The 25,223-nt window shown below is 41.1% G+C and overlaps 4 protein-coding genes across 6 annotated transcripts in view; 1 reads left to right on the forward strand and 3 right to left on the reverse strand.

Annotated features, from left to right (window-relative positions):
* Window positions 1-25,223, forward strand: part of LOC117398800 (uncharacterized) — a 121,476-nt gene that overhangs the window by 64,415 nt on the left and 31,838 nt on the right. The window lies entirely within an intron of this gene.
* On the reverse strand, window positions 104-16,978 carry LOC131709688 (CD276 antigen-like). 2 transcript variants are annotated; one of them, XM_059012358.1, is made up of 3 exons: window positions 16,286-16,978; window positions 2,242-2,323; window positions 104-1,721 (listed from the first exon to the last, which is right to left on the reverse strand). In XM_059012358.1, exons 2-3 carry the CDS (start codon window positions 2,319-2,321, stop codon window positions 947-949), a joined length of 855 nt encoding a protein of 284 aa, XP_058868341.1. In that variant the 5' UTR covers window positions 2,322-2,323; window positions 16,286-16,978; the 3' UTR covers window positions 104-946. The 2 variants fall into 2 exon arrangements, with proteins under 2 accessions (XP_058868341.1, XP_058868340.1); XM_059012357.1 differs by lacking the exon at window positions 16,286-16,978 and adding an exon at window positions 7,998-8,140.
* Window positions 20,771-25,223, reverse strand: part of LOC131709686 (butyrophilin-like protein 1) — a 69,366-nt gene continuing 64,913 nt past the window's right edge. Inside the window, exon 3 of the transcript XR_009311572.1 lies at window positions 20,771-21,643. The gene's annotated coding sequence lies outside the window, so the exon portion shown is untranslated. The remainder of the gene's footprint in view (window positions 21,644-25,223) is intronic.
* Window positions 21,642-24,382, reverse strand: LOC131709681 (CD276 antigen homolog). The gene is made up of 2 exons (XM_059012338.1): window positions 24,308-24,382; window positions 21,642-23,904 (listed from the first exon to the last, which is right to left on the reverse strand). The coding sequence occupies exons 1-2, from the start codon at window positions 24,361-24,363 to the stop codon at window positions 22,953-22,955; spliced, it is 1,008 nt and encodes a 335-aa protein (XP_058868321.1). The 5' UTR covers window positions 24,364-24,382; the 3' UTR covers window positions 21,642-22,952.

The following is a 25,223-nucleotide window of genomic DNA, read 5'->3' on the forward strand; positions in this document are numbered from 1 at the left end:
TCAGTTTGAGAATTAATCTTTTATGCGGGACTTTGTCAAAAGCTTTCTGGAAATCTAAATAAACCATGTCGTATGCTTTGCAGTTATCCATTTTCAATGCTGTAACAGGGGAGACCTGGACCGACCGTCTGACGTATGCACAGTGCTGTAGGAAGAGGCGGCAGTCCCGTGGGACCTGTCTGTCAGTCATGGCAGGGACACAGAGATGCGGTGAAGAGGGTGTGTGGGCTTTCCTGCTCTCTGAGTGGCTGGGAGGCGGGGCTTGCTGGACCTATACATTAATACTTTGGTGTTTCCTCAGATCTGCCCCTTTAGACCTAACAATGAGCAAGCGGTCACGCTGCTCAGCAAGACTGTGGACGGACGGGACAGAAAACAACAAAAACTCAAAGAGAAGAAACTAAAGAAACAGAGAGAGAGAGCGGGGAATCCTCGGGCAGACCCCGATAGTGTCTAGAAATAGCTGAGGGAACAGCAGAGTGTAGGACGGAGACCCGGGACGTACGGGTAGCGACAATTGAGGAAAACCCGCTGGAGTGCAGCACCTTTATTTTGTAGTTTTCATTACTGTGTTTTATTTTCCCTTTTTCTTTTTGCCTTTTCGTTTTCATTATTCTTTGAGCACCTGCACCATATTGTGTACCATAGGTGGTAGCCAGGCCACAGACAACAGCGCCCTCTGTGGGCTAAAATAAATCAGAAAAAAAACAAATAATAAAAAAAATACAAATAAATCTGAGCACCCAGATCTCACCCAGCGTTCAGGAAGCGGCGCAGCCGCAGAACCACCTGGGTTTGGAAAAATCCTTCCAACAAAAACCATTTCCAAATGGAAAGGCAGCTCGGAGAAATGATCCTTCTCAATCCCAGGGTAAAGCAGGAACAGCTTGGTGAGACAGTGGCCAGGAATCCACAGCCTGGATATAAAGACTTCAACAAATTTCTATTAATATTCACAAAGGTGAATTTCAAACTCCGCTAAAGAAGATGATTGTGGAATTGATTCAGATTTTTTTAATATAGATTTCTTTCCTGAGTTGTGTTTCCCCCCCCACCACACTGCCTGTGCTGGACTAGAAGCCTTGTTGGACTTCCAGCAGCAACCTGCGTGTTTTTTATAGAGCCACAGACCGACACAGAGACACGAAATCACACAAAGAACTGCTCCTAAACCCCACCAGTGGAGTCGGTCAGAGCTCGGGACTGTCACATGAGCTGGTGCTGTTGTGGGTGGAGCCGGAACCACGACTACCTCAGTCAGGCCTGACCCAGACAGTCTAGTACCCTTAACGAAGCACGTGTATTTCCCAGCGTCTCCCTCCCTGACTCTCCTCAGCAGCAGTGAAGCGTTCCCGCGCTGCAGCTCAGAATCAAACAGGCTGGTCCTGTTCACATACAGAGGGAGCTGATCGGCAAGCTGGTCCCTGTTGTTATAGAAACCGTGAACGATGTGGTCCGTTTCTGCTCTTCTCCAAATCACACCTGACTTCTCATCCCAGCCTCCAGCTGTGTAGTTGAAGGTGCAGCTCAGGATACAGTCCTGCCCCTCAGTACACTTCACTGAGCTCGGGACTGTCACAAACTCACTGTCGCTGCTCACACTGCCAGCAGCCAGTATGAGGATTGCCAATACCCCGGTAACAGCAGCAGCAGCAGGGCCAGTGAAGCACACTCTCCTCCTTAACTGGATCCTGGACTCGGTCCTTCTCTTCAAATAGAGCCTGAATAGGAGAAGAGCAAAAAGTTCAGAAACACGAGACAGACAGACAGACAGACAGACAGAGAGAGAGAGAGAGACACACACACAGGGAGCACCAGGGTTATAAACACAGACAGGATTATAAACACACACAGGGTTATAAACACACACACAAACAGGGTTATAAACACAAACACAGCGTAATAAACACACACACAGGGTTATAAACACACACACACAGGGTTATAAACACACACACAGGGTTATAAACACACAAACACAGGGTTATAAACACACACACACAGGGTTCAGCACATTTATGACTCGGACACTCACTGGGACAGTTTGCTCCCAGGCTGCCTGATGTGATCCGGTGCCAGTGAAACAAGTTCAATAGCGAGCAGAAACTTGAAACAGAACAGAAGACAAGAAGAGGAGAAAGTGACGCATCAAACTCAGCGCAGAGAGCAGGACGAGAAGGGCACACATTGAAGCCAAGAGAAAAGAAACCCTGGAGTACAATACTGGATCGGGGGTCTTACTGGTTCCAGGGCAGCTCAGGTGAATTCAGGGACGCTTCTTCTCCTGCAGAGTCCATCCTCTTTGCACGCTCCGTCTGCATCTCTGTACCGACACACAAGAGAAATCTTAAATTCATACCACGTTACACACTGGAGTCACTAAATATTCAAAGACTCGTCTGTCTGTTTATCATTATTATTACACATCACAGCACTCTTAGTTATAGACTATATACTCCAGGAAAGTTTCATGAAATTAAACCCACAAGGAAAGTGCCATTGTGAACACCTACAGATTCACAACCAGAAAAACTACACTTCCCATGAGCCTCTCATGCAGGTTCACTTCAGCTACAGGATGCACAGGGTCTCCCTCCCATTTCTCCAGAAGGACCCAGAGCCTACAGCAAACATACCAACTTTGAACCCTTGTGAATACACTCCAACACTGCTTATTATAAACTAACCTGGCTGCACACACACCGCCTAATTGGGATTGCAGCCGAAATGGGATACAACTCTGGGAGACGGTTCTTCCCAATGCAAATGACGTTGTTTAATTGAGACATCACTTTGTTTAATTGGGATGCAGTATTTTCAAATGATGAATGGAGATCGCTTTTCAGAGCAAGACAGGTGGTGCAGCGCTGTGCAGGCAGTGTGTGATTACACTGTGACTTGAGTACATTGAGTAAAGTACGCTGAGCTCCTGAAGGAGGAGGAGGAGGAGGAGGAGGAGTCTCCTGTGGTTTCTCAGGCTGCTCTTGCAAAGAAAGTTGCTGTGTCAACATTGCAGGTGCGATTCTTTTTGTTCAGGAATAATAAAAACATTGACTTGTATTTTCAATGATGTATTTATCATTTAATCATAATGTGATGTGATTTCATTCGTTTTCTTTTCATTAAGAATCAAAAAAGCTTGACTCGGGTCGTCTCGGGTCGTCTCGGGTCGTCTCAACTGCCTCTCGTTTAATTGGGGCAGCCGCTTATTCGGACCGTTCATTTATGTAAGCCCTTAGACCAGTCTCTTCGGGTTCAGCTTGCGAAACAGGACGCTGGACACGTTTATTGTTTCGTGCACTTGTTTATTTAAGGCTGAGTTGCAGATACAAACACTATACGAAACCTTGTATAATAAAACAGCGATCGGGCACTGCTGCTCCGTGCCTAGACCAGTTCAAAAAACCCCAAGCAAGAACAATCTCGAATGTTCCAGAGTGTCCCTCCAAACTGTCCGACTCCCCAACACAACTGCAACAATATATTCCGGGTAAGCAGCAAAACAAACAGCGGCGACTCAGTATAATCAAACTAATATATACATACAGGATTTCACATTTTGTAAAATAATAATTTTGTACATATATTTTTCTAAAGTAACATAACCAATGTTACAGTCTTCCCCTGCTTTATTTGAAATGTTCTCGTTTCTTAAATATATACATACAATATTTCAAATTTTGTAAAATAATCATTTTTGTACATATATATTTCTAAAGTAACATAACCAATGTCCACATATATAACTAAGGCAGTGCAATAGGAACTTTTTTTTTTCTTTTTAACTATCAGTCAGAACTCTTTACTATACTGTAAAATATATTATACTGAAAACAGGTATATACTACGAAACAACAAAATCTCGAAACTTCTCTGGTTTCCTAACGTGATGACCACTACGAGTATGTCCAACAGGGAATGCATCAGGAATTTGAGGTTGTCGAGGTAAGTGAACAGACATAGTCTCTTGGTGCACCATGCCTTGTGTATCTCTGGGGCTTGAAGGACAGGCGACACCCGGGCGTGACTCAAGTTCTGGAGCAGGTTCTGGTACAACTTCTGGAACCGGTAACACATCACTTTGGACAGGACCTGCAAAAGAAGGAAAAAAGAGAGAGGGCATCGAGCGAAACCTGGAGCTTGCTGGAGCTGGTGGTTGGTAAGGCAAGGCTCCAGACAAAGCAGTGAGTGTAGCTGGTGGTCTGACAGGTTTGTCCAGGTTGTGGGGCAGCCGTCGAGACACTTCTGGATGTGTAAGTAAGTCAGACCAAGGACCTTTGTATGCCTTCAGACGATTGTAATGTACAATCCATGATTTTGCTCGTGGATCTTTGGGGTCGGTGATTTCATAAGTCACGCCAGGACAACCTTCTCTATCCAATCTCTTCAAAACTTTATACGGCCCTTTCCATCTGGGAGCGAGTTTTTTTCTCTGATTTTTTCTCAGGATCATCAAGGAACACAAGATCACCCTCGGCATATGGATGAAAAGCGAGCTTTTGATCGTAATGAGTCTTTTGCTGTAGTTTAGACTCTTTAGACTGCTGCGCTGCAATCTCAAAAGCATGTGACAGGCGGTTAATGACATCCTGGGCATATGCTGCAGGTATGCCAGGAGTTGCTTTAGAATTTAATGAACTGCAATTTAACAAAACGTCCACAGGCAGACGAGGTTCGCGGCCGTGAGCAAGGAAAAATGGAGTGTATCCGGTACTAGAATGTACACTTGAATTGTATGCAAGCTCCACTTGTGAGAGATATTTATCCCACTCTCCTCCATTCTGGTAGATGTACTTAGCTAGCTGATCTTTTAGTGTTCTGTTCAGTCTTTCCACCATGCCATCTGACTGTGCGTGGTAAGGTGACGTCCGTGTCTTTTCGATTCCCAACTTGCTACACAGCTACTTCACTAGATCAGACTCAAACTGTCTATGCCATGCTGACGAATGTACTCTTCAAATAAACATTGAGCTACACTTGTTGCACGCTGATCTTTTAAAGGAAAGAGATTCACATAGCGTGTAAAATAATCCATTACAACAAGAACACACCTGTTGCCTTGAGAAGTGACTGGTAACTCTGTGAGGTCTGCAGCGATTTTTTGAAACGGACAATACACCACAATAGACTGCAGAGGTGCTCTAGCTTTTGGTGTTGGAGCACTGCGAGTTTGACAGGGTAAACATTCTATACAGAACTTATAAATGTCACGTGACATATAAGGCCAATAGCAGATTTTCCTAGCTCTTTGCAACGTTCGTTCAGTCCCTAAATGTCCACTAAACACATTTCCATGCAGGTAAGTAAGAGCTGTATGAATAAGTGATTCAGGAAGGACCAGTTGGTAAGTATAGGTCTTCTGGAGGACGGTTTTAACTTTTCAGCAGAGGATTCCACTTTGAAGGGTCAGACAAGGAAACTCATACCAGAGCTTCTTCAGAGCTGATGGTGAACGTTTGATTTGTCTTGCAGTAGGTCAATTTCTTTCCATCTCATTACAGTTCTCAGGATGACATCTGCTTGTTGTTTCTGCTTCAGTTCCTCTAGGTCTATTGCTAAGTCTTCACATGTTTGTCTTAAAGGAACAGACTGTTCATTGAGTGATTCAGAGGATAAACTGCTTTGTGTGACTGCAGAAGACACATTCAAATTCTGAGTGGTGACAAGTAAACACTGTACTGCCTTACTACTCAGAGTTGTCTGGTCTCCTTGATAAAGCATCAGCATTGGCATGCCGAGCTCCCTCTCTGTGTATAATTACACAGTCATACACATCCAATTCTAAAATCCAAAGTCCTCTTCTTCCTGTGGGATCAACGTCAACAGGACTTTTCTTGAGACTCAGCAATGGTTTGTGGTCTGTGACAATTTTAAATGAGCTGCCAGCCAGAAAGTGCTTAAAGTGCCGTAAAGACCAGACTATTGCCCAGAGGTTCAGTTAAAGCAAGCTTCAGAGAGAAGAATGCATCGTCACTTTCAGGAGTCCATTTAAAAACAACTCCCTTCTGAGTGAGGGAATGCAGTGGTGCTGCCTTTTGTGCAAAGTTTTTAACAAATCTCCTATAATAAGAACAGAGACCCACAAAAGCTCTCACCTCAGTAGGTGTTCTTGGTATTGGCCAGTCTTTCACTTTATCCAGCTTCCTGGAGTCAGATCTGAGACCATCCTTTGAGATTACATGTCCCAGGAAAGAGACTTTGTCCTGTGCCAGCTGACATTTGCTAGCCTTCAGTTTTAGTCCTGCCTTGCGAAATCGAAGAAAGACATCTTCCAGACTCTGCAGGTGTTCAGGAAAGGTTTTGCTAAAAACCAAGACATCATCCAAATAGATGAGACAGATCTTCCAGTGAAGACCACGGAGCACAAGCTCCATTAAACATTGGAAAGTGGGTGGAGCATTGGTCAGTCCCATGGGCATTACTTTAAAATGGTATAAGCCACTGCCAGTGGTAAATGTGGTCTTTTCTCTGTCTTCTGATGCCAGCTCGACCTGCCAATAACCACTTGAAAGGTCCCTGGAACTAAACCAGCATGCCCCTGCCAAGCTGTCCAATGCTTCGGATATCTGTGGTAAAGGATGCGAGTCAAAAAAGCGTGACTCGGGTCGTCTCAACTGCCTCTCGTTTAATTGGGACAGCCGCTTATTCGGAGCGTTCATTTACATTATCCCACCTCAGAATTGCCGATGTTTAGACATTAGAAAAAGAACCGTATACTGCAGATATGTAAGTTAACATAGTCCATGTAAACTCATTGTTAGACTTCGTTTGCATTTTAATTCCAAACACAATCTATGTTTACAAAAATAGTCTGGCTTCACTTTAGGACATTAGATACACACAGCTTACATATTTGATGTTCTTTATATAAGTAACACGGACTTTAATATCGGTATACCTTGCATACTTAACAGTCTGTTCCGAAAAGGTATCTATTTTAAACACAATATTTAATAAACTAGTATTTACATCTCTCTCTCTCTCTCCAAGCTGCATGCAGCTCACAGCACAGCTGCAGATCCAGGCTTTGTTTTCCGCGCTGTCGAATGCGATCGAGTCAAACACAGTCGAGTTTAATAACATCTAAGCAATGCACTTTTTATTTTATACAATAAAACTACCAATGTGATTTCTTAAAGACTTGATATAAACCGGGTTTATAAATGGAAGTTACTTCCCGGTAATATAAATGAGATTCAAATATGTGCGCTACGTGTTGGGGCACCTCACTTCTGTTCACTTACATCAATTTATAGAAGCTTAAACCCTGAAAAGCGTTAATTCGCTGCGTAATGTCAAACCAAGTTGTTCTTGTGTTGCAGATAATACACATTTCTAAAAGTTGAATCTTTACAGTTTTAGATTTTATTTAATTATTTATTTTAAAACAAATGCAGCAGCGATGGTGTCGGGTTTAAACTCTCAGTGAAATGTGCTGCTGCATCTGTGTGTACTGCAGACCGCGCTGTGTGCAATTCTGCAACCTTATCTTCTCTGGAAACTAGGCATTTTGTTCTGCAGTTCAGCCGCACCTACGAAATGCCTTTTCCATTTTGAATATAATTCTAACTCTTCATTTGTGCATGATAGTTTGTTCACTGTAATATGTCAGATACAAAATCCATCACAATCAATATAAACTGGAAAATAATATATTAATATAAACCCAACTCCAAAGACCCCGAGACAAGCAAGAATATACATGTGTTCAATAACATTTAAATCACCAAATGGAAAACTCTACTAACTGCATAAAGGACAGTATGTTAAAATAATCAAATCATATATGCAGATCGTGTACAGTTTAGTAAGAGTTTAGTTTCACTATATATCACGTTTTAACAATACATGGCGTGCTTTTAAATATTTTTAAAGCACAATAATATGATAATAATGACCTTCCGTTATTAGATTGAGAAGCACTTTCATGTAAAGACTTAAAGTGAAAACACATCATTACAGTGATAATGTAACAGTATTTTTATAAAGCCTCTTACAGTGCGTCCTTGGTAGAGTGGTCCGAGTGCAGTTATCTTCTTAAATTCCTATGATCAACTTGTCCTCTAGTAAGTGGTTTTAAAGCCAGCTGTGTAGCACTCTCTTTAGGAGATGTGGCCACCAGACCTTGCCTTGCTTCACAAATGTGAAACACATCACTTTTGAAACAGCAGTCCCCGGCAGACTCATGTGCAGTGATGTCATAGTCACGCCATCATCACACCACCCAAACCTTTTTTTTTTTTTTTTGGAATATCAGGTAAAGGCACACGCCCACCTCAACTGCATAGTTTTGCAGCTGAAAGTGAACAGGGGTTACTATAGGACAAACAAGACAGAAGCTTGCAACTGGAAACACAAGACAGACGGCAGTTTAAAGCTATCTATCTATCTATCTATCTATCTCTTTGTAACAGAGAAATCAATCAAGCTAAAACAAATATATTCGGTTTCATTTACGTATGTTGTAAAAAGATAATATCTATGATGTTTTCTAGGCGTATGTGATAACTTTTAGAATCTTATAAAAACGTGACAAACTGAGCGTCCCAAGTCTACTTGCCTGTCAGATTTGAAGTTGTCAGTGAGTCACATGACTGATCCAGCGGCGAGCCTGCTCATGCGTTTTTTACAGCAGTAGAGTACACGCGAGGGAATAATTATTAGAGGAAGGAATCAAACACCAATCTTAATGGGAATTCATTTAGTAAGCCTATAGACTTCAAACTACAGTATATTTTATTAATCCTGGGAGTGAGAATAACTGAACTGAAAGGACACTAACATGTAAACTTCAGAGCAGGGGTTGGTTGAAATTGTTTTTTTTTTATTTTTAACATACGTTTTTATTATGGTTGCATTTGGTGTAATTGAACTGAAGTTGACGAATGTATTATTAATGTATTGTCTACTTAAATGTCTTATATTTATGTCACATACATTGTAATCAGGGACGGACTGGGACTAAAAAACGGCCCTGGACTTTGACCCAGACCGGCCCACCACAACCGGCCCGCGGATACTCCACTGCCCCGCCCTGCCGACGCACGCACGTTCACACACCAGCCCCTAATACCACCACCTAGCTGCATCACAGCTATTGTTGTACACTAATGCAATACTATTTTCAGAGTGCTACAGAACACACACACACTCTGTACACTGTTATAAGAGTTCTACAGAACACATACTGAATTGTCATGATTCCCTCCTCTTGCGAACCTGCTCTCTATGAGCAGGCATCTGACTGCCACTGAGCAGATTTTCAATATCTGCTTTGGAGGCCCTTAAAACATTCCCTCAGCACTACTTCTGTGCATGTGGCTCTTCTCATGCTCCTCTACTCTTTGGTGAATATGTTTCCAATCTGTCATTCCACTCATGAAAATACTGCTGTCGCTGGGCTTGGCAAATGCCATACACATTGAACAGTATAAAGCATGGCTTTCTTCACTGTATGACAGCCACTTTCGATTGGTGCCATCTTTAAAACAGAAAACCTTCTGCACCACAGGGTTTTTTGATTTCTGTTGAGGGTGGAAACTAAAAAACATGTTTAGGTCATCTGACTTGGGTCTCTTGAAATAATCAAAAGTTGGGCTGGCATCCTGGCTCTCCCTGACTCTCTCTTCCACTGCAGCTGAACTGGGCCTATCATCAACCTCAACCTGGATATGAATTCATGAATAAACTAATTAATTATAAAGGCCCAATATTTTGACAAAATACAAAAACACAGCAGCAGCCCCACCATTTGATCAAATGAATGAATGGGGCTTCAAACGAACATTAACCTGTTGAATGAAATGTAAAAATCCAGATTTCCGCCTAAATAGACATACCAAAAAGTAATTATTTATCATGAGAGGGTCATACACAATAACTAGTAATGCTGCATACTCAAAGAAAGATTAAAATCTCACCTTTCTGGGAAAAATAGTTATAAATTGCTGAGGTGTACTCATGTTTGAGGACACAAGCTCAATTACATAGTAATAATATGAAATATCATATATGGTGTAGTTCCTATTCAACAAAAGTTGAGGAATAGGTCTTGAAATGACTGATATGGCTGGCATGTACATTAACTAACAAACTGCCTGGCTGGAATCATGTTACTGGTACAGTTAGTTTGTCTAGTTAGCTAGCACAATACTGATGTTGTGTTATCTGTCTCCCTCCCTGCCCTGGCTCCCCATTGCCTACCTCTTCGGATGCAGCCGCTGCTCTGACTTTGCTTGTGCTGGACTCACAATCGTCGTCGGCTATGCTGTCGCTGTCTCCTTCTTCTGCTGCTACTCTAGTTTGAACCGGGGCTGCAGCATCCTCCTCGGCATGGACGACTACACGCACGCTGTTGGCATTGGCACTACTAGCAGCCCTACTACCGAATAAGTCGGATAACTTCCTAGATTTGGCTGCATCTGACTCAAGGGGCTTTACTTTTTTCTCCCGTAATTCTTCAGCCCCACCTTTGCGTTTTTTACTGTGTTGCTTTTCCATGATGTTTTCCAAAATTGAAGAGGACTTCCCTTGATAGCTATCTACATCAATGTCTCGTGGCTATGTCACTGTCAGTGTGTGTGTGTGTGAAGGGGGCGGGATTAAGGGCTGCAGCCGCTTCACACAGGGAGGAATGGACCAAAGGGCCGGGGGGGGGGAGAGATGGACCAGTGGGCCAGTCCGCGTCACTCAACTTTCTAGCCCCCCCATTAATTGGACCATTGGGCCGGCCCAGTCGAACAGCCTGGGCCGGGATATATATATATATATATATATATATATATATATATATATATATATATATATATATATATATATATATTGTATCGGGCCCGCAGATGGCCAGTCCGCTACTTTAAATTATGTATATATTATATATATATAATTCTTACCACCATTTGGAAACTGTTCACAGGGATGCTTGTCACTCATTATCCTATAATAGACTGATCCCCCTTGTGACAGGAATCGCTAGTGGTGACGTCAGACCAGAAGAAGGCACAACAAAAACAAAAGGTACGGTGCAGTGGCGCCGTTTTATTTAAAGCAAACAAAAATAAAATATTAACATATTTAAACAAAAATAAACACTGTGCTCACCGAGCAAAATAAAAGAGTAAACAAACACAAATCTCGCACACAAAATCAACAATAAATAATAAATAAACCATACAGGTCAGGCTGGGCAGTCGCTGTCACTGTTCCTGTATGTTATAAATTTAGTTTCATTTTCACGCTCTCGCTCTCGCTCCTACAACACCCACCCTGATCTAGAGAGCTGCAGGCTTTTTATAACAGGTACCCCTAGAGAATACAAATGACCTGTATGACCATAACTGGACCCCCTGAACTCATCTGGTATAGTATTAGAAAATCCTATTACGTTCAGAAAATCTTTAAGGCTGGGGATACGAAATATTTCAGCTTCTCTGGTGCTGTGAAAAACAAAACATGATTTAATATCGCAGCATTTCTTTATTTCTTACTGCTTTACAATTTGTATTTTTCCCAAATAATGAATTTCTTAACATTTACAGCACTGCAGCTTTTTAGTATGATTCCTTTTTAATTTCTATGGTCGATTCATTTTTCTTTTATAACTTGGTGATAAAATATTATTATATGCTACTTAGTGTGTTTTAAATTGTATGTTTGCATTATTAAAATAAATACATCGTGAAATAAAACTCGAAGTAGCTCGGGTAGTTGAGCAACATTACTACTGTTTTTGTAAGCACAGCAATAGCGGAGAAAATGCGCGTTCACGGCCACACACACAGCAATAGCGGAGAAAATGCGCGTTCACGGCCACACACACAGCAATAGCGGAGAAAATGCGCGTTCACGGTCACACACACAACAATAGCGGAGAAAATGCGCGTTCACGGTCACACACACAACAATAGCGGAGAAAATGCGCGTTCACGGTCACACACACACAACAATAGCGGAGAAAATGCGCGTTCACGACAACACACACCGCACCCCGCGCGTTCACACATTCAGACGGACGTCTATTAAAGAAATATGCGCGTGCTCCAAATCTAGAGAGATCTGCGCAAGCGCGAAATGTTGGTGCTTGCTCGGGGATACACGATATCAAGGGGGTACAGGATTCATCATAGCACCGGAAAAAACTGTGGAAATGGTTAATCAATTCACGCTGAATTTACCCTATAACCATTAAAAAATAAAGCCTTTCTGACTTGCATCATCATTCGTTCTGAATACTTTAAACCCGCCCCAACTAGTAGTCGCAGCACATTCCTACATTTCTATTGGAAACGAGATTACACCGAAAAACATAAGCCGTAATTATCACTCTTCAAAGCCAGACTGCCGCAAGAATGAAAGGCAAGATAAAGACAGAAATAAATGAATAAATAAACACATACATTAATAAATATAACGAGACAAAGCATTCCCCTTGCAAACAATAAAAACAACTTTCAAACACTTTACCTTCCACGCGTGTCTGCACTGCTCGCACAGCCGGTGTGTTGCACCGATTCTGAGGAAGCAGTGTTGCCAGATTTGGTGTAGCCCAATCACAGCTAAAATGCCGCCCAGGACTTCAAAAATAGCTCAATCAAGTAAGTAATAGAATGACGGGGGACGGGTCATTCAGAAAGGTGAACTGTATATATTTTACTTTGTTTCCAAGCCTGTGTCATACCTCCCAATTCTCCAGCAGTATAGTTGCTGTACATACAGGAATCAACATTGACCGCAGTTCCCGGGGAGGCTGCGTTTGTTGCAGGTGTGCATTTACACTTTATTATAATTTTATTTTGTGTTTATATACATGTGTGCTTGTGTTTTTATTTTTAAATCACGATATGATTTTGTATTTCCACTGCACGATTTATGATTCATTGTGTGTTTTGCTTTTGTTTATTTTCACTAATTTTCAATCGCGGCACTTGCCAGGACTGCCTCTCCACCTAATTGACCATTAATGTGTCGCTTTTGAAGCTCATTCCGCACGTGGGTCGTCTTATTTTTTTTAATTAACTAAAGGGTTTTAAGAGACAGACAGATTGAGAGAGGAGAGAGCTGCAGGGACAGAGACGTGGGAACGCGGAGCTGTGGAGACACAAATACAGAGGAGTGAAATGCGAGGAGGCAGAAACGAAAGGAAAGGAAAGTAAACCAGAAAGTAATAAAGAACTAAGGGAACAAAGACGGGCCCACACCTGAGCGAGCTGACCAGGGGAATTGTACAGCAGGTCGCTGCCGCTGAGAGACCCAACTCCGGAAGCAACAGAGGGAGATCGCTGAGTCCGCTGTTCAAGGCGGATTGAGCACAGAGGGGAAGAGGCGAATTTTGTTTTACTTTTGTTTTTCTTAGAGAACCGTCTCCAGTGAAGGCCCTCCCTAACCAGAGCTGCTGTAGCCTACTCGAGTCTCAGCTAATGTTACCGTGGAACACAGAGAAGACGGCTTTGTTCTTATAAACTTTTCTTATTGATTGCTGTTAGACAATTACATTATCTTCGTTGCTGTAACCATTTCCAACGTTACTGATATTGATATAGTTGGCTGGTTATTGCTGTAGCCGAACCTATATTTAAGTTGCGATAGCTACTGCTGTTATTGATATAGCTATGTGTGTCGTGCCCCCGAAATAAATAGCCAGACTACGCCACCTTATGTTTAAAGAAAATAAGGAATTCTGTTCTATTATAATTACCTTCTAGTTTCATTGACACAGGTTCGAATTATCAACAAAGGGGGACAGTAACTAGCCCACATCAAAGAACACAGAGGAATAGCAATATGCAATTCTTTATTAAAAACAGGAAATAGTCAAAACTTGGCATTAATATAGCACACCTCGTCACTAACAGGAAAAGTCAAAGTAACAGTAAAATAATGTGCATGACCAGTCCTTATTCAATATTGCACTTGCCCTGGCTGGATTGTCGGTAGGGGACGTGGTTCCAATCTCCTGCCACCCCAAATTTCAAAACTGCTCAATTATCCCTTTCCCCAACAGGGGGCGCCACTCCACCACCGAGTCCAAGCCAACAGACTAACAACACCAAGCCTTCCCCAGAGTCAATTGAGTGGAGAAAGAACGTTTCAATCTGCAACAGAGCAGGGCCTCCAGTCTCGATTTAAAATAAGATATTGCACACGACACAGGTTTCCTGATAAAAATAAAGCAAAAGATCAGTGCACTTCAAGACATTTCAATTCATCTGCTAATTTATACAACAAATTAAAATAGTATAATAAAACCAGAGAAATTACTATTAAGCAAACTACTAATTAAAATTAATCACAAACGCATATCTATAACCATATATCAATACACATATATCTAAATCTATATATAAATACACAGTATAATCTAACAGATATAACCTAGCAGCATATACAACCTAGCAGCTTTATGTAGTTTAGCAACAGATACAGTCTAGCAGCGTTATATAATTTTAGCAGCAGATACAATTTAGCAGCATTGTCTAGTGTAGCAGCCAAGTATAATCTACCAGCATTTGTAGCAGTAAAATACAGCCCTGCATCAGTTTAATTCTGGCTGTAATATAAGGCAGGGAACAGGGAAAAGACTCCGCTGATAAGTTATAATAAAAAGTAACAATAGCTCAATGAGAAGGTGTGTGACTACTGCAGTTCAAGCATAATGCACCACAACAAAACACTTAGCTGATGGATGACGACCCACAACTCCCAATCCAGCGTCTCGGGCAGCTCTCTCTCTCAAAGTGTTCATGCTTTTCACTTCTCTCCAACCAACGCCGCTCAGCTGGTCGTCTTCAACTCCTCACGTCCCGATTTCTCTTTAGTCTCATTCCCAGTACACCAAGTGTCCCGTACTACTGCCAACACCACCCCAAATTCCTTACATCCTGGTCCCGTGCCGCTACCTGCAACACTTCGATCTCCTTGCTTTCTTTAGTCTTATATTCGTGTTGTTCTTTTCTCTATCCCCGCATTCTGCTTTCTCCCTATCTTGTTTCTTCCTCTTTCTTTTCGTTCCACCTCGTTCTAACTTCGTTTTCTGACCTCATTTTCTGAACTGCGTATCTCTATATCCTCTTTTTTTCCCCTCTTTATAGTGAACAGCTGATTAAATTATTGTCCACACCTGCGATCCAAACAGTGATTTCAAGCGGCAGACACCGGTGACGTTGCCATAGGAACAGGTAACACAGCGTGTGTACGAAAACGTAAAAACAAAATAAATCAATACATCAATAACGTGCTTAAATTAATCATTCCAACACCACATCGTGAAAAAAATAAAAAATAAATAAAACATTCTAAAAATCACAACAATATAATTCAATAAATCACATACACTTGCTATTGCTGTAGCTAAATCTATATTTGAATTGTGATAATCATTGTGAATACTGCTGCTATCGATCCAACTTATTGTTATTGCGACCAATATTTCGTTTCTATGTTTAATATATGTGCTTGGCCATTTTTAGTATATTTTAATCTGATTGTTTTAATTTAATTCCTTTCAAAATGTATTGTCTGGCTTCCTTGTCTGCATTTCCACGGTGTTGCTACCCCGGTATTACGAACTTGTCCTAATGACACCTGTAACATCTTATTGCTTGTTTTAGATTACAGTTAAAGTCGCATGAATTTCTGGAAGCAAGTCAGATTCTCACTGCGAGGTTGCTGCTTGTGAGGGTTTTTTTCATTAAAAAAAAGCGTGACTCGGGTCGTCTCAACTGCCTCTCGTTTAATTGGGACAGCCGCTTATTCGGAGCGTTCATTTACATGATCCCACCTCAAAATTGCCGATGTTTAGACATTAGAAAAAGAAACGTATACTGCAGATATGTAAGTTAACATAGGCCATGTAAACTCATTGTTAGACTTCGTTTGCATTTTAATTCCAAACACAATCTGTATTTACAAAAATAGTCTGGCTTCACATTAGGACATTAGATACACACAGCCTTCATATTTGATGTTCTTTATATAAGTAACACGCACTTTAATATCGGTATAACTTGCATACTTAACAGTCTGTTCCGAAAAGGTATCTATTTTAAACACAATATTTAATAATCTAGTATTTACATCTCTCTCTCTCTCTCTCTCTCCAAGCTGCATGCAGCTCACAGCACAGCTGCAGATCCAGGCTTTGTTTTCCGCGCTGTCGATGCGATCGAGTCAAACACAGTCGAGTTTAATAACATCTAAGCAATACACTTTTTATTTTATACCAAAAAACCACCATTGTGATTTCTTAAAGACTTGATATAAACCGGGTTTATAAATGGAAGTTACTTACCGGTAATATAAAAGAAATTCAAATATGTGCGCTACGTGTTGGAGCACCTCTCTTCTGTTCACTTATATCAATTTATATAAGCTTAAACCCTGAAAAGCGTTAATTCGCTGCGTAATGTCAAACCAAGTTCTTGTGTTGTAGATAATATACATTTCTAAAAGTTGAATCTTTACAGTTTTAGATTTTATTTAATTATTTATATAAAAAACAAATGCAGCCGCGATGGTGTCGTGTTTAAACTCTCAGTGAAATGTGCTGCTGCATCTGTGTGTACTGCAGACCGCGCTGTGTGCAATTCTGTAACCTTATCTTCTCTGGAAACTAGGCATTTTGTTCTGCAGTTCAACCGCATCGTGTACAGTTTAGTAAGAGTTTAGTTTCACTATATATCACGTTTTAGCAACCACATGGCGCGCTTTTAAATATTTTAAAGCACAATAATATGATAATAATGACCTTACATTAGTAGTTTGTGAAGCACTTTCATGTAAAGACTTAAAGTGAATACAAATCATTACAGTGTTAATGTAACAGTATTTTTAAAAAGCCTCTTACAGTGCGTCCTTGGTAGAGTGGTCCGAGTGCAGTTATCTTCTTAAATTCCTATGATCAACTTGTCCTCTAGTAATTGTTTTTAAAGCCAGCTCTGTAACAGTCTCTTTAGGAGATGTGGCCACCAAACCTTGCCTTGCTTCACAAATGTGAAACACATCACTTTTGAAACAGCAGTCCCCGGCAGACTCATGTGCAGTGATGTCATAGTCACGCCATCATCACACCACCCAAACCTTTTTTTTTTTTTTTTTTTTTTTGGAATATCAGGTAAAGGCACACGCACACGTCAGCTGCATAGTTTTGCAGCTGAAAGTGAACAGGGGTTACTATAGGACAAACAAGACAGAAGCTTGCAACTGCAAACACAAGACAGACGGCAGTTTAAAGCTATCTATCTATCTATCTATCTCTTTGTAACAGAGAAATCAATCAAGCTAAAACAAATATATTCTGTTTCATTTACGTATGTTGTAAAAAGATAATATTCTATGATGTTTTCTTGGCGTATGTGGTAACTTTTAGAATCTTATAAAAACATGACAAAATGAGCGTCCCAAGTCTATACTTGTCTGTCAGATTTGAAGTTGTCAGTGAGTGACATGACTGATCCAGCGGCGAGCCTGCGCATGCGTTGTTTACAGCAGTAGAGTACACGCGAGGGAATAATCATTAGAGGAAGGAATCAAACACCAATCTTAATGGGAATTCATTAAGTAAGCCTATAGACTTCAAACTACAGTATATTTCATTAAACCTGGGAGTGTATGGCAAGCCAAATTATCATTTAGAGATATCTCTAATTCATTTATAGATATCTCAAATATTTGAAGATATCTCTAAATTATTTTCAGATATCTCTAAGTATTTGAAGATATCTCTAGATATTTGAAGATATCTTCAAATATTTAGAGATATCTCTAAATCATTTTAAGATATCTAAAATACATTTAGCGATATCTCAAAATGATTTACAGATATCTTTAAATGGAGCTTTAAATAAGATATCTAAAATGCATTTTAGATGTCTTTAAATCATTTTAAGATATCTTTAAATACTTTTCAGATATCTTTAAATTATTTAGAGATATCTCTAAATAACGTCCTATTCATTTAAAGATATCTGTAAATCATTTGAAGATATCTTCAAATAACTTCCTGTTCATTTAGAGATATCTTTAAATCATTTGAAGATATCTTCAAATAGCTTCCAGTTCATTTCGAGATATCTCTAAATCATTTGAAGATATCTTCAAATAACTTCCTGTTCATTTAGAGATATCTCTAAATCATTTGAAGATATCTTCAAATCAACAGGAAGCCATTTCAAGATATCTCGAAATGACTTCCTGTGAAAATGCTCTATGTTTTCAATGGACTTCCTGTCCATTTAAAGATATCTTCAAATGAGCAGGAAGTTATTTAGAGATATCTCTAAATGTTTTAGAGATTTCTCAAAATGAACAGGTTGTTATTTGAAGATATATTCAAATGAATTACAGATATCTTTAAATGAACAGGAAGTTATTTAAGTTAGGAAGTTATTACAATAACTAGTAATGCTGCATACTCCAAGAAAGTTTAAAATCTCACCTTTCTGGGAAAAATGGTTATAAATCCTGAGGTGTACTCACGTTTGAGGACACAAGCTCAAGTACATAGTAAAAATATGAAATATCATATATGGTGTAGTTCCTATTCAACAAAAGTTGATGAATAGGGCTTGAAATGACTGATATGGCTGGCATGTACATTAACTAACAAACTGTCTGGCTGGAATCATGTTACTGGTACAGTTAGTTTATCTAGTTAGCTAGCACAATACTGATGTTGTGTTATCTGTCTCCCTCCCTGCCCTGGCTCCACATTGCCTACCTCTTCGGATGCAGCCGCTGCTCTGACTTTGCTTGTGCTGGACTCACAATCATCATCGGCTATGCTGTCGCTGTCTCCTTCTTCTGCTGCTACTCTAGTTTGAACCGGGGCTGCAGCATCCTCCTCGGCATGGACTACTACATGCACGCTGTTGGCATTGGCACTACTAGGAGCACTACTACCGAATAAGTCGGATAACTTCCTACATTTGGCTGCATCTGACTCAAGGGGCTTTACTTTTTTCTCCCGTAACTCTTCAGCCCCACCTTTGCGTTTTTTACTGTGTTGCTTTTCCATGATGTTTTCCAAAATTGAAGCGAACTTCCCTTGATAGCTATCTACATCAACGTCTTGTGGCTATGTCACTGTCAGTGTGTGTGTGTGAAGGGGGCGGGGTTAAGGGCTGTAGCCGCTTCACACAGGGAGGAATGGACCAAAGGGCCGGGGGGGAGAGATTGACCAGTGGGCCGGCCCGCGTCGCTCAAGTTTCTATCCCCCCATTAATTGGACCATTGGGCCAGCCCAGTCGAACAGCCTGGGACGGGAGATTATATATATATATTGTATATATATAAATATATGTATATATGTAATATATGGATGGGTATAAAAAAATATCAAAGGCCTTGAATATCCCTTGGAGCACGGTCAAGATAATTATTAAGAAATGGAAGGTGTATGGCCCCACCAAGATCAGGCTGTCCCTCCAAACTGGATGACCGAGCGAGAAGGAGACTGATCAGAGAGGCTACCAAGAGGCCAATGGCAACTTTGCAAGAGCTACAGGCTTATGGCCAAAACTGGTCAAAGTGTGCATGTGACAACAATATCCCAAGCACTCCACAAATCTGGCAGTATGGTAGGGTGGCAAGAAGAAAGCCCACCTTGAATCCCGTTTGAAGAATGCAAAAAAAGCACTCAGGAGATTTTGCAGCCCTGTTGCAAAAGGTTTTGTGGTCTGACGAAACTAAAATTGAACTTTTTAGCCTAAATGCAAAGCGTTATGTTTGGCGCAAACCCAACACAGCACATCATCCAAAGAACACCATATCTACTGTGAAGCATGGTGGTGGCAGCATCATGTTATGGGGATGTTTCTCATCGGCAGGGACTGGGGCACTTGTTGGGATAGAAGGGAAAATGAATGGAGCAAAGTACAGAGAAGTCCTTGATGAAAACCTGCTGCCTTCTGCAAGAAAGCTGAAACTAGGACGGAAGTTCACCTACCTTTCGGCATGACAACGACCCAAAGCACACAGCCAAAGCTACACTGGAGTGGCTAAGGAACAAAAAGGTAAATGTCCTTGAGTGGCCCAGTCAGAGCCCCGACCTAAATCCAATCGAAAATGTGTGGCATGACTTGAAGATTGCTGTCCATCAACGCTCCCCAAGGAACTTCACAGAGTTTAAACAGTTTTGTAAAGAAGAATGGTCAAATATTGCCAAATCTAGGTGTGCAAAGTTGGTAGAGACCTGTCCCAACAGACTCACAGCTGTAATTGCTGCCAAAGGTGCTTCCACCAAGTATTAACTCAGGGGGGTGGAGGACTTATCAAATTATGATTTTCAGTTTTGTATATTTAATATATAATTTTTTTCTCAATAAAAACTCATTAAGTGTGGAGTATGGTGTGTAGATAAGTGGGGAAAAAATCCTCATTTACATGCATGAAATTGAGGCACTGACACAACAAAATGTGAAAAAAGTTCAAGGGGGTGTAGACTTTCTATAGGCACTGATTTTATATATTAGGGCTGTCAGTTAAGCCTCAAAATAGCAATCATTAAATTGAGCTCACAAAATATCTATCAATCTTTATTTTATATAGCGCCTTTCATAGTGGACCACCATCACAAAGCGCTTTACAAGATGCAGTAACAAGAAAATCCATAACACTTTAAATACAGAGAAATACATAATACATGATATACAGTTAAAAAAAATGCATAATACATTAAATACAGTGGAAAGTGCATAATACATGATAGTAGCATAATACATGAAATATTAGCAATATAAACGTTTGAGTAAATATGGATGATTGCACCCCACAAAACATCCAGAATAAAACACCCTGCAGTGACTCTATCACTATCCTGAATCAAGAATAACACAACACACAGTGCTCAAGCAAATACCAAAACATCCAAAATAAAACACCCTGCAGTGACTCTATCACTATCCTGAATCAAGAATAACACAACACACAGTGCTCAAGCAAATACCAAAACATCCAAAATAAAACACCCTGCAGTGAAAGGAGGCTGTGTGGTCCAGTGGTTAAAGAAAAGGGCTTGTAACCAGAAGGTCCCCGGTTCAAATCTCACCTCAGCCACTGACTCATTGTGTGACCCAGAGCAAGTCACTTCACCTCCTTGTGCTCTGTCTTTCTGGTGAGACGTAGTTGTAAGTGACTCTGCAACTGATGCATAGTTCACACACCCTAGTCTCTGTAAGTCGCCTTGGATAAAGGCGTCTGCTTAATAAACAAACAAATAACAGGAAGTGCACCACCTCCACAGAAAAATCCCCAAAAGGCTTAGTTTGGATATAAAGTATGTGATACGCAAATGGCGAATCAGTCGTGTGCAATATGATCTCAAATAACTATCAATTGGTTTGAAAGCGTTGCTAAAGTTATATAAAAAATAACCCATATTGACACTATCTAAGAAAAACAGTGGGGAGGGTTCTTTATCCTATGAAAATAAAGAACAAAAGTCAGAATCTCCCCAAAAGCACGCTACTACCATTGTACAATAGAAATATTTATAAAATCACATTACCTCAGGCAGGCTGTAACCTACACGGTTCATAAACCCACCCTACACGAACCTTTAAACAATCAATCACATTACCTCAGACAGGCTGTAACCTACACAATACATAAACCCACCCTACACGTACCTTTAAACAATCAATCACATTACCTCAGGCGAGTCTGGATTCAAACATCTTTATCATGGCCCGCCCTACAAATACCGGAACTAAAATTAAAGTCATGATTAAAAATAATTCAAAATAACAATGAATCACGCTGGGAAAAACAGATAATGTAACTGATCTATCTCCACTCATCAAACAAACATCAGACAGACACCCGGGAAAACAGCTCAGTGGAAAGTGTGCGCTACTCTGAAATGACAAACGCTATGGCACTTTTAAAGGTAAGCTAATCATTTCGTAATCTCCCAATCCACAGCACCTGTTGATGGTGTTGATCAGCAACGCTAATTAAGCATCTAAAACAGGGTATTTTAACAAATCAAGCCCTAATGTTCATTGAATATAATAAAATCAGCAGCACCCGCTACAATCATGAATCATAATAATAATAATAATAATAATAATAATAATAATGATAATAATAATAATAATAATAATAATAATAATAATAATAATAATAATAATACAAAACAAATACAAAATAATAAAAAGAAGGTTCAAGAGGATGATTGTAGAATTGATTCTGATTTTTTATATAGATTTCTTTCTTGAGTTGTGTTTATTATGTGGTTTTCACATAAGAAAAAAAAATTCACTGACAATACATACTTCGTATAATGTAACAGGCCGCCACATTTCTGGAGTTTGCAATCAAATACGAATATAAAATAAAGGTAGACAAGCAAAACTGCAGAAATAATACCATGAAATACTCTGTATATACTTGAGATCGTTGATCGTCTCCAGCTCTTGTCAATGTCTTCACAGATAGAGAGGGATTTGTGCACGGAACACAACTGGATAATAAAGTCACCTGATGATTTCCATCTCTCCTCCCCGACTTCAAAACACACACACTAACCCTGCCTCAGAGCATGAATACAAAGAGATCAGATTGAAAATAAAAACCCCAGAGAACAGACGGCAAACCTTGACGTGCGCAGGCAGGGCGTGGTACTGCAAGTGCTCTTTCCTTTGATGTGCATCCTGGAGCTGAAGAGGTTAATGTCATGTTGAATAAACTACTGTATCTCTTTGCTGGATTGTTCCAATATTGTGCAAAGACAACGAGAGTACAGATTATAGTGCAATTGACTCGGAAACAATGTGATTTTTAAAATTTCTCTTCAACACTGATCACGTTTCCTAATTGAAAGTGACTATTTAGTTTTGGGAGCTTGTATTAAACTGGGTATACTGAGCAGTGCATGGAAGCGGTCTGACTTCACTGGGCTCCTCGATCACCTCTGATAACAACACTGCCTGTGCTGGACTAGAAGCCTTGTTGGACTTTCACCTGTGACCTGCGCGTCTTTTATAGAGCCACAGACCGACACAGAGCCCTGCAATCACACAAAGAAGAACTGCTCCTGAAACCCACCAGGCGTGTCGTTGAGCCGGAACCACGACTACCTCAGTCAGGCCCGACCCGGACAGTCTAGGAGTGTAAACAGAGCACTCGTATTTTCCAGCATCTTCCTCCCTGACTCTCCTCAGCAGCAGTGAAGCGTTCCCGCGCTGCAGCTCAGAATCAAACAGGCTGGTCCTGTTCACATACTGAGGGAGCTGATGGGCAAGCTGGTCTGTATTCTTATAGTAACTGTGAACAATGTGGTCCGTTTCTGCTCTTCTCCAGATCACACCTGACGTCTCATCCCAGGCTGTGTAGTAGAAGGTGCAGCTCAGGATACAGTCCTGCCCCTCAGTACACTTCACTGAGCTCGGGACTGTCACATGAGCTGGTGCTGTTGTGGGTTGAGCCGGAACCACGACTACCTCAGTCAGGCCCAACCCATGCAGTCTGGGAGCATTAACAGAGCACTTGTATTCTCCAGCATCTCCCTCCCTGACTCTTCTCAGCAGCAGTGAAGCGTTCCCGCGCTGCAGCTCAGAATCAAACAGGCTGGTCCTGCTCACATACTGAGGGAGCTGATTGTTAAGCTGGTCCCTGTTGTTATAGTAACCATGAACGATGTGGTCCGTTTCTGCTCTTCTCCAGATCACAGCTGACTTCTCATCCCAGCCTCCAGCTGTGTAGTCGAAAGAGCAGCTCAGGATACAGTCCTGCCCCTCAGTACAGTTCATTGAGCGTGAGACTTTCACAAACTCACTGTCGCTGCTCACACTGCCAGCAGCCAGTATGAGGATTGCCAATACCACAGTAAAAGCAGCAGCAGCAGGGCCAGTGAAGCACACTCTCCTCCTGAACAGGATCCTGGACTCGGTCCTTCTCTTCAAATAGAGCCTGAACAGGAGAAGAGCAAAAAGTTCAAAAACACACACCAGGGTTCAGAAACAGACAGAGACACAGACACACAGACAGGCAGACACAGCCCCCCCCCCCCCCCCCCCGACACACACACACACAGAGCACCAGGGTTACAACACACACACAGGGACAGAGACCCCCCCAACACACATACACAGAGCCGTACACACAGGGACAGAGACCCCCCCACACAGGGAGTACCAAGGTTATAAACACACACAGACAGACAGACACAGACCCCACCCTCCACTCCACATAGATACACAGAGTAGAAAAATGACACAGAACAGAAGACAAGAAAAGGAGAAAGTGACGCATCAAACTCAGCGCAGAGAGCAGGACGAGACCCTGGAGTACAATACTGGATCGGGGGTCTTACTGGTTCCAGGGCAGCTCAGGTGAATTCAGGGACGCTTCTTCTCCTGCAGAGTCCATCCTCTTTGCACGCTCCGTCTGCATCGCTGTACCAACACACAAGAGAAATCTTAAATTCATACCACGTTACACACTGGAGTCACTAAATATTCAAAGACTCGTCTGTCTGTTTATCATTATTATTACACATCACAGTGCTCTTACTTATAGACTATATACTCCAGGAAAGTTTCATGAAATTAAACCCACAAGGTAAGGGTCATTGTGAACGCCTACATATTCACAACCAGAAAAACTACACTTCCCATGATACTCTCTAGCAGTTTCACTTCAGTAACAGGATGCACAGGGTCTCCATCCCATTTCTTCAGAAGGACCCAGAGCCTGCAGCAAACTGTGGAGAAGGTGACCATCTCCTGAATTAATTAATTGTTTAAATTGTTGCTAATCGGGAGATGGTCACCTGTATAAAAACCTGCACTGCTCCCAGTTCATGGTGGGTGTACAGAGGACAGTACACGAGAGTACGACTCAGGTCGTCTCAACTGCCTCGCGTTTAATTGGGACAGCCGCTTATTCGGACCGTTCATTTACATTATCCACCTCAAAATTAGAAAAAGAAACGTATACTACAGATATGTAAGTTAACATAGTCCATGTAAACTCATTGTTAGACTTCGTTTGCATTTTAATTCCAAACACAATCTGTATTTACAAAAATAGTCCGGCTTCACTTTAGGACATTAGGATACAAACACACAGCCTTCATATTTGATGTTCTTTATATAAGTAACACGTACTTTAATATCGGTATACCTTGCATACTCAACAGTCTGTACCGAAAAGGTATCTATTTTAAACACAATATTTAATAAACTAGTATTTACATCTCTCTCTCTCTCTCTCAGCTGCATGCAGCT

Source organism: Acipenser ruthenus, chromosome 44, assembly GCF_902713425.1.
Source record: "Acipenser ruthenus chromosome 44, fAciRut3.2 maternal haplotype, whole genome shotgun sequence".
In the NCBI taxonomy this organism is placed as follows: Eukaryota; Metazoa; Chordata; class Actinopteri; order Acipenseriformes; family Acipenseridae; genus Acipenser; species Acipenser ruthenus.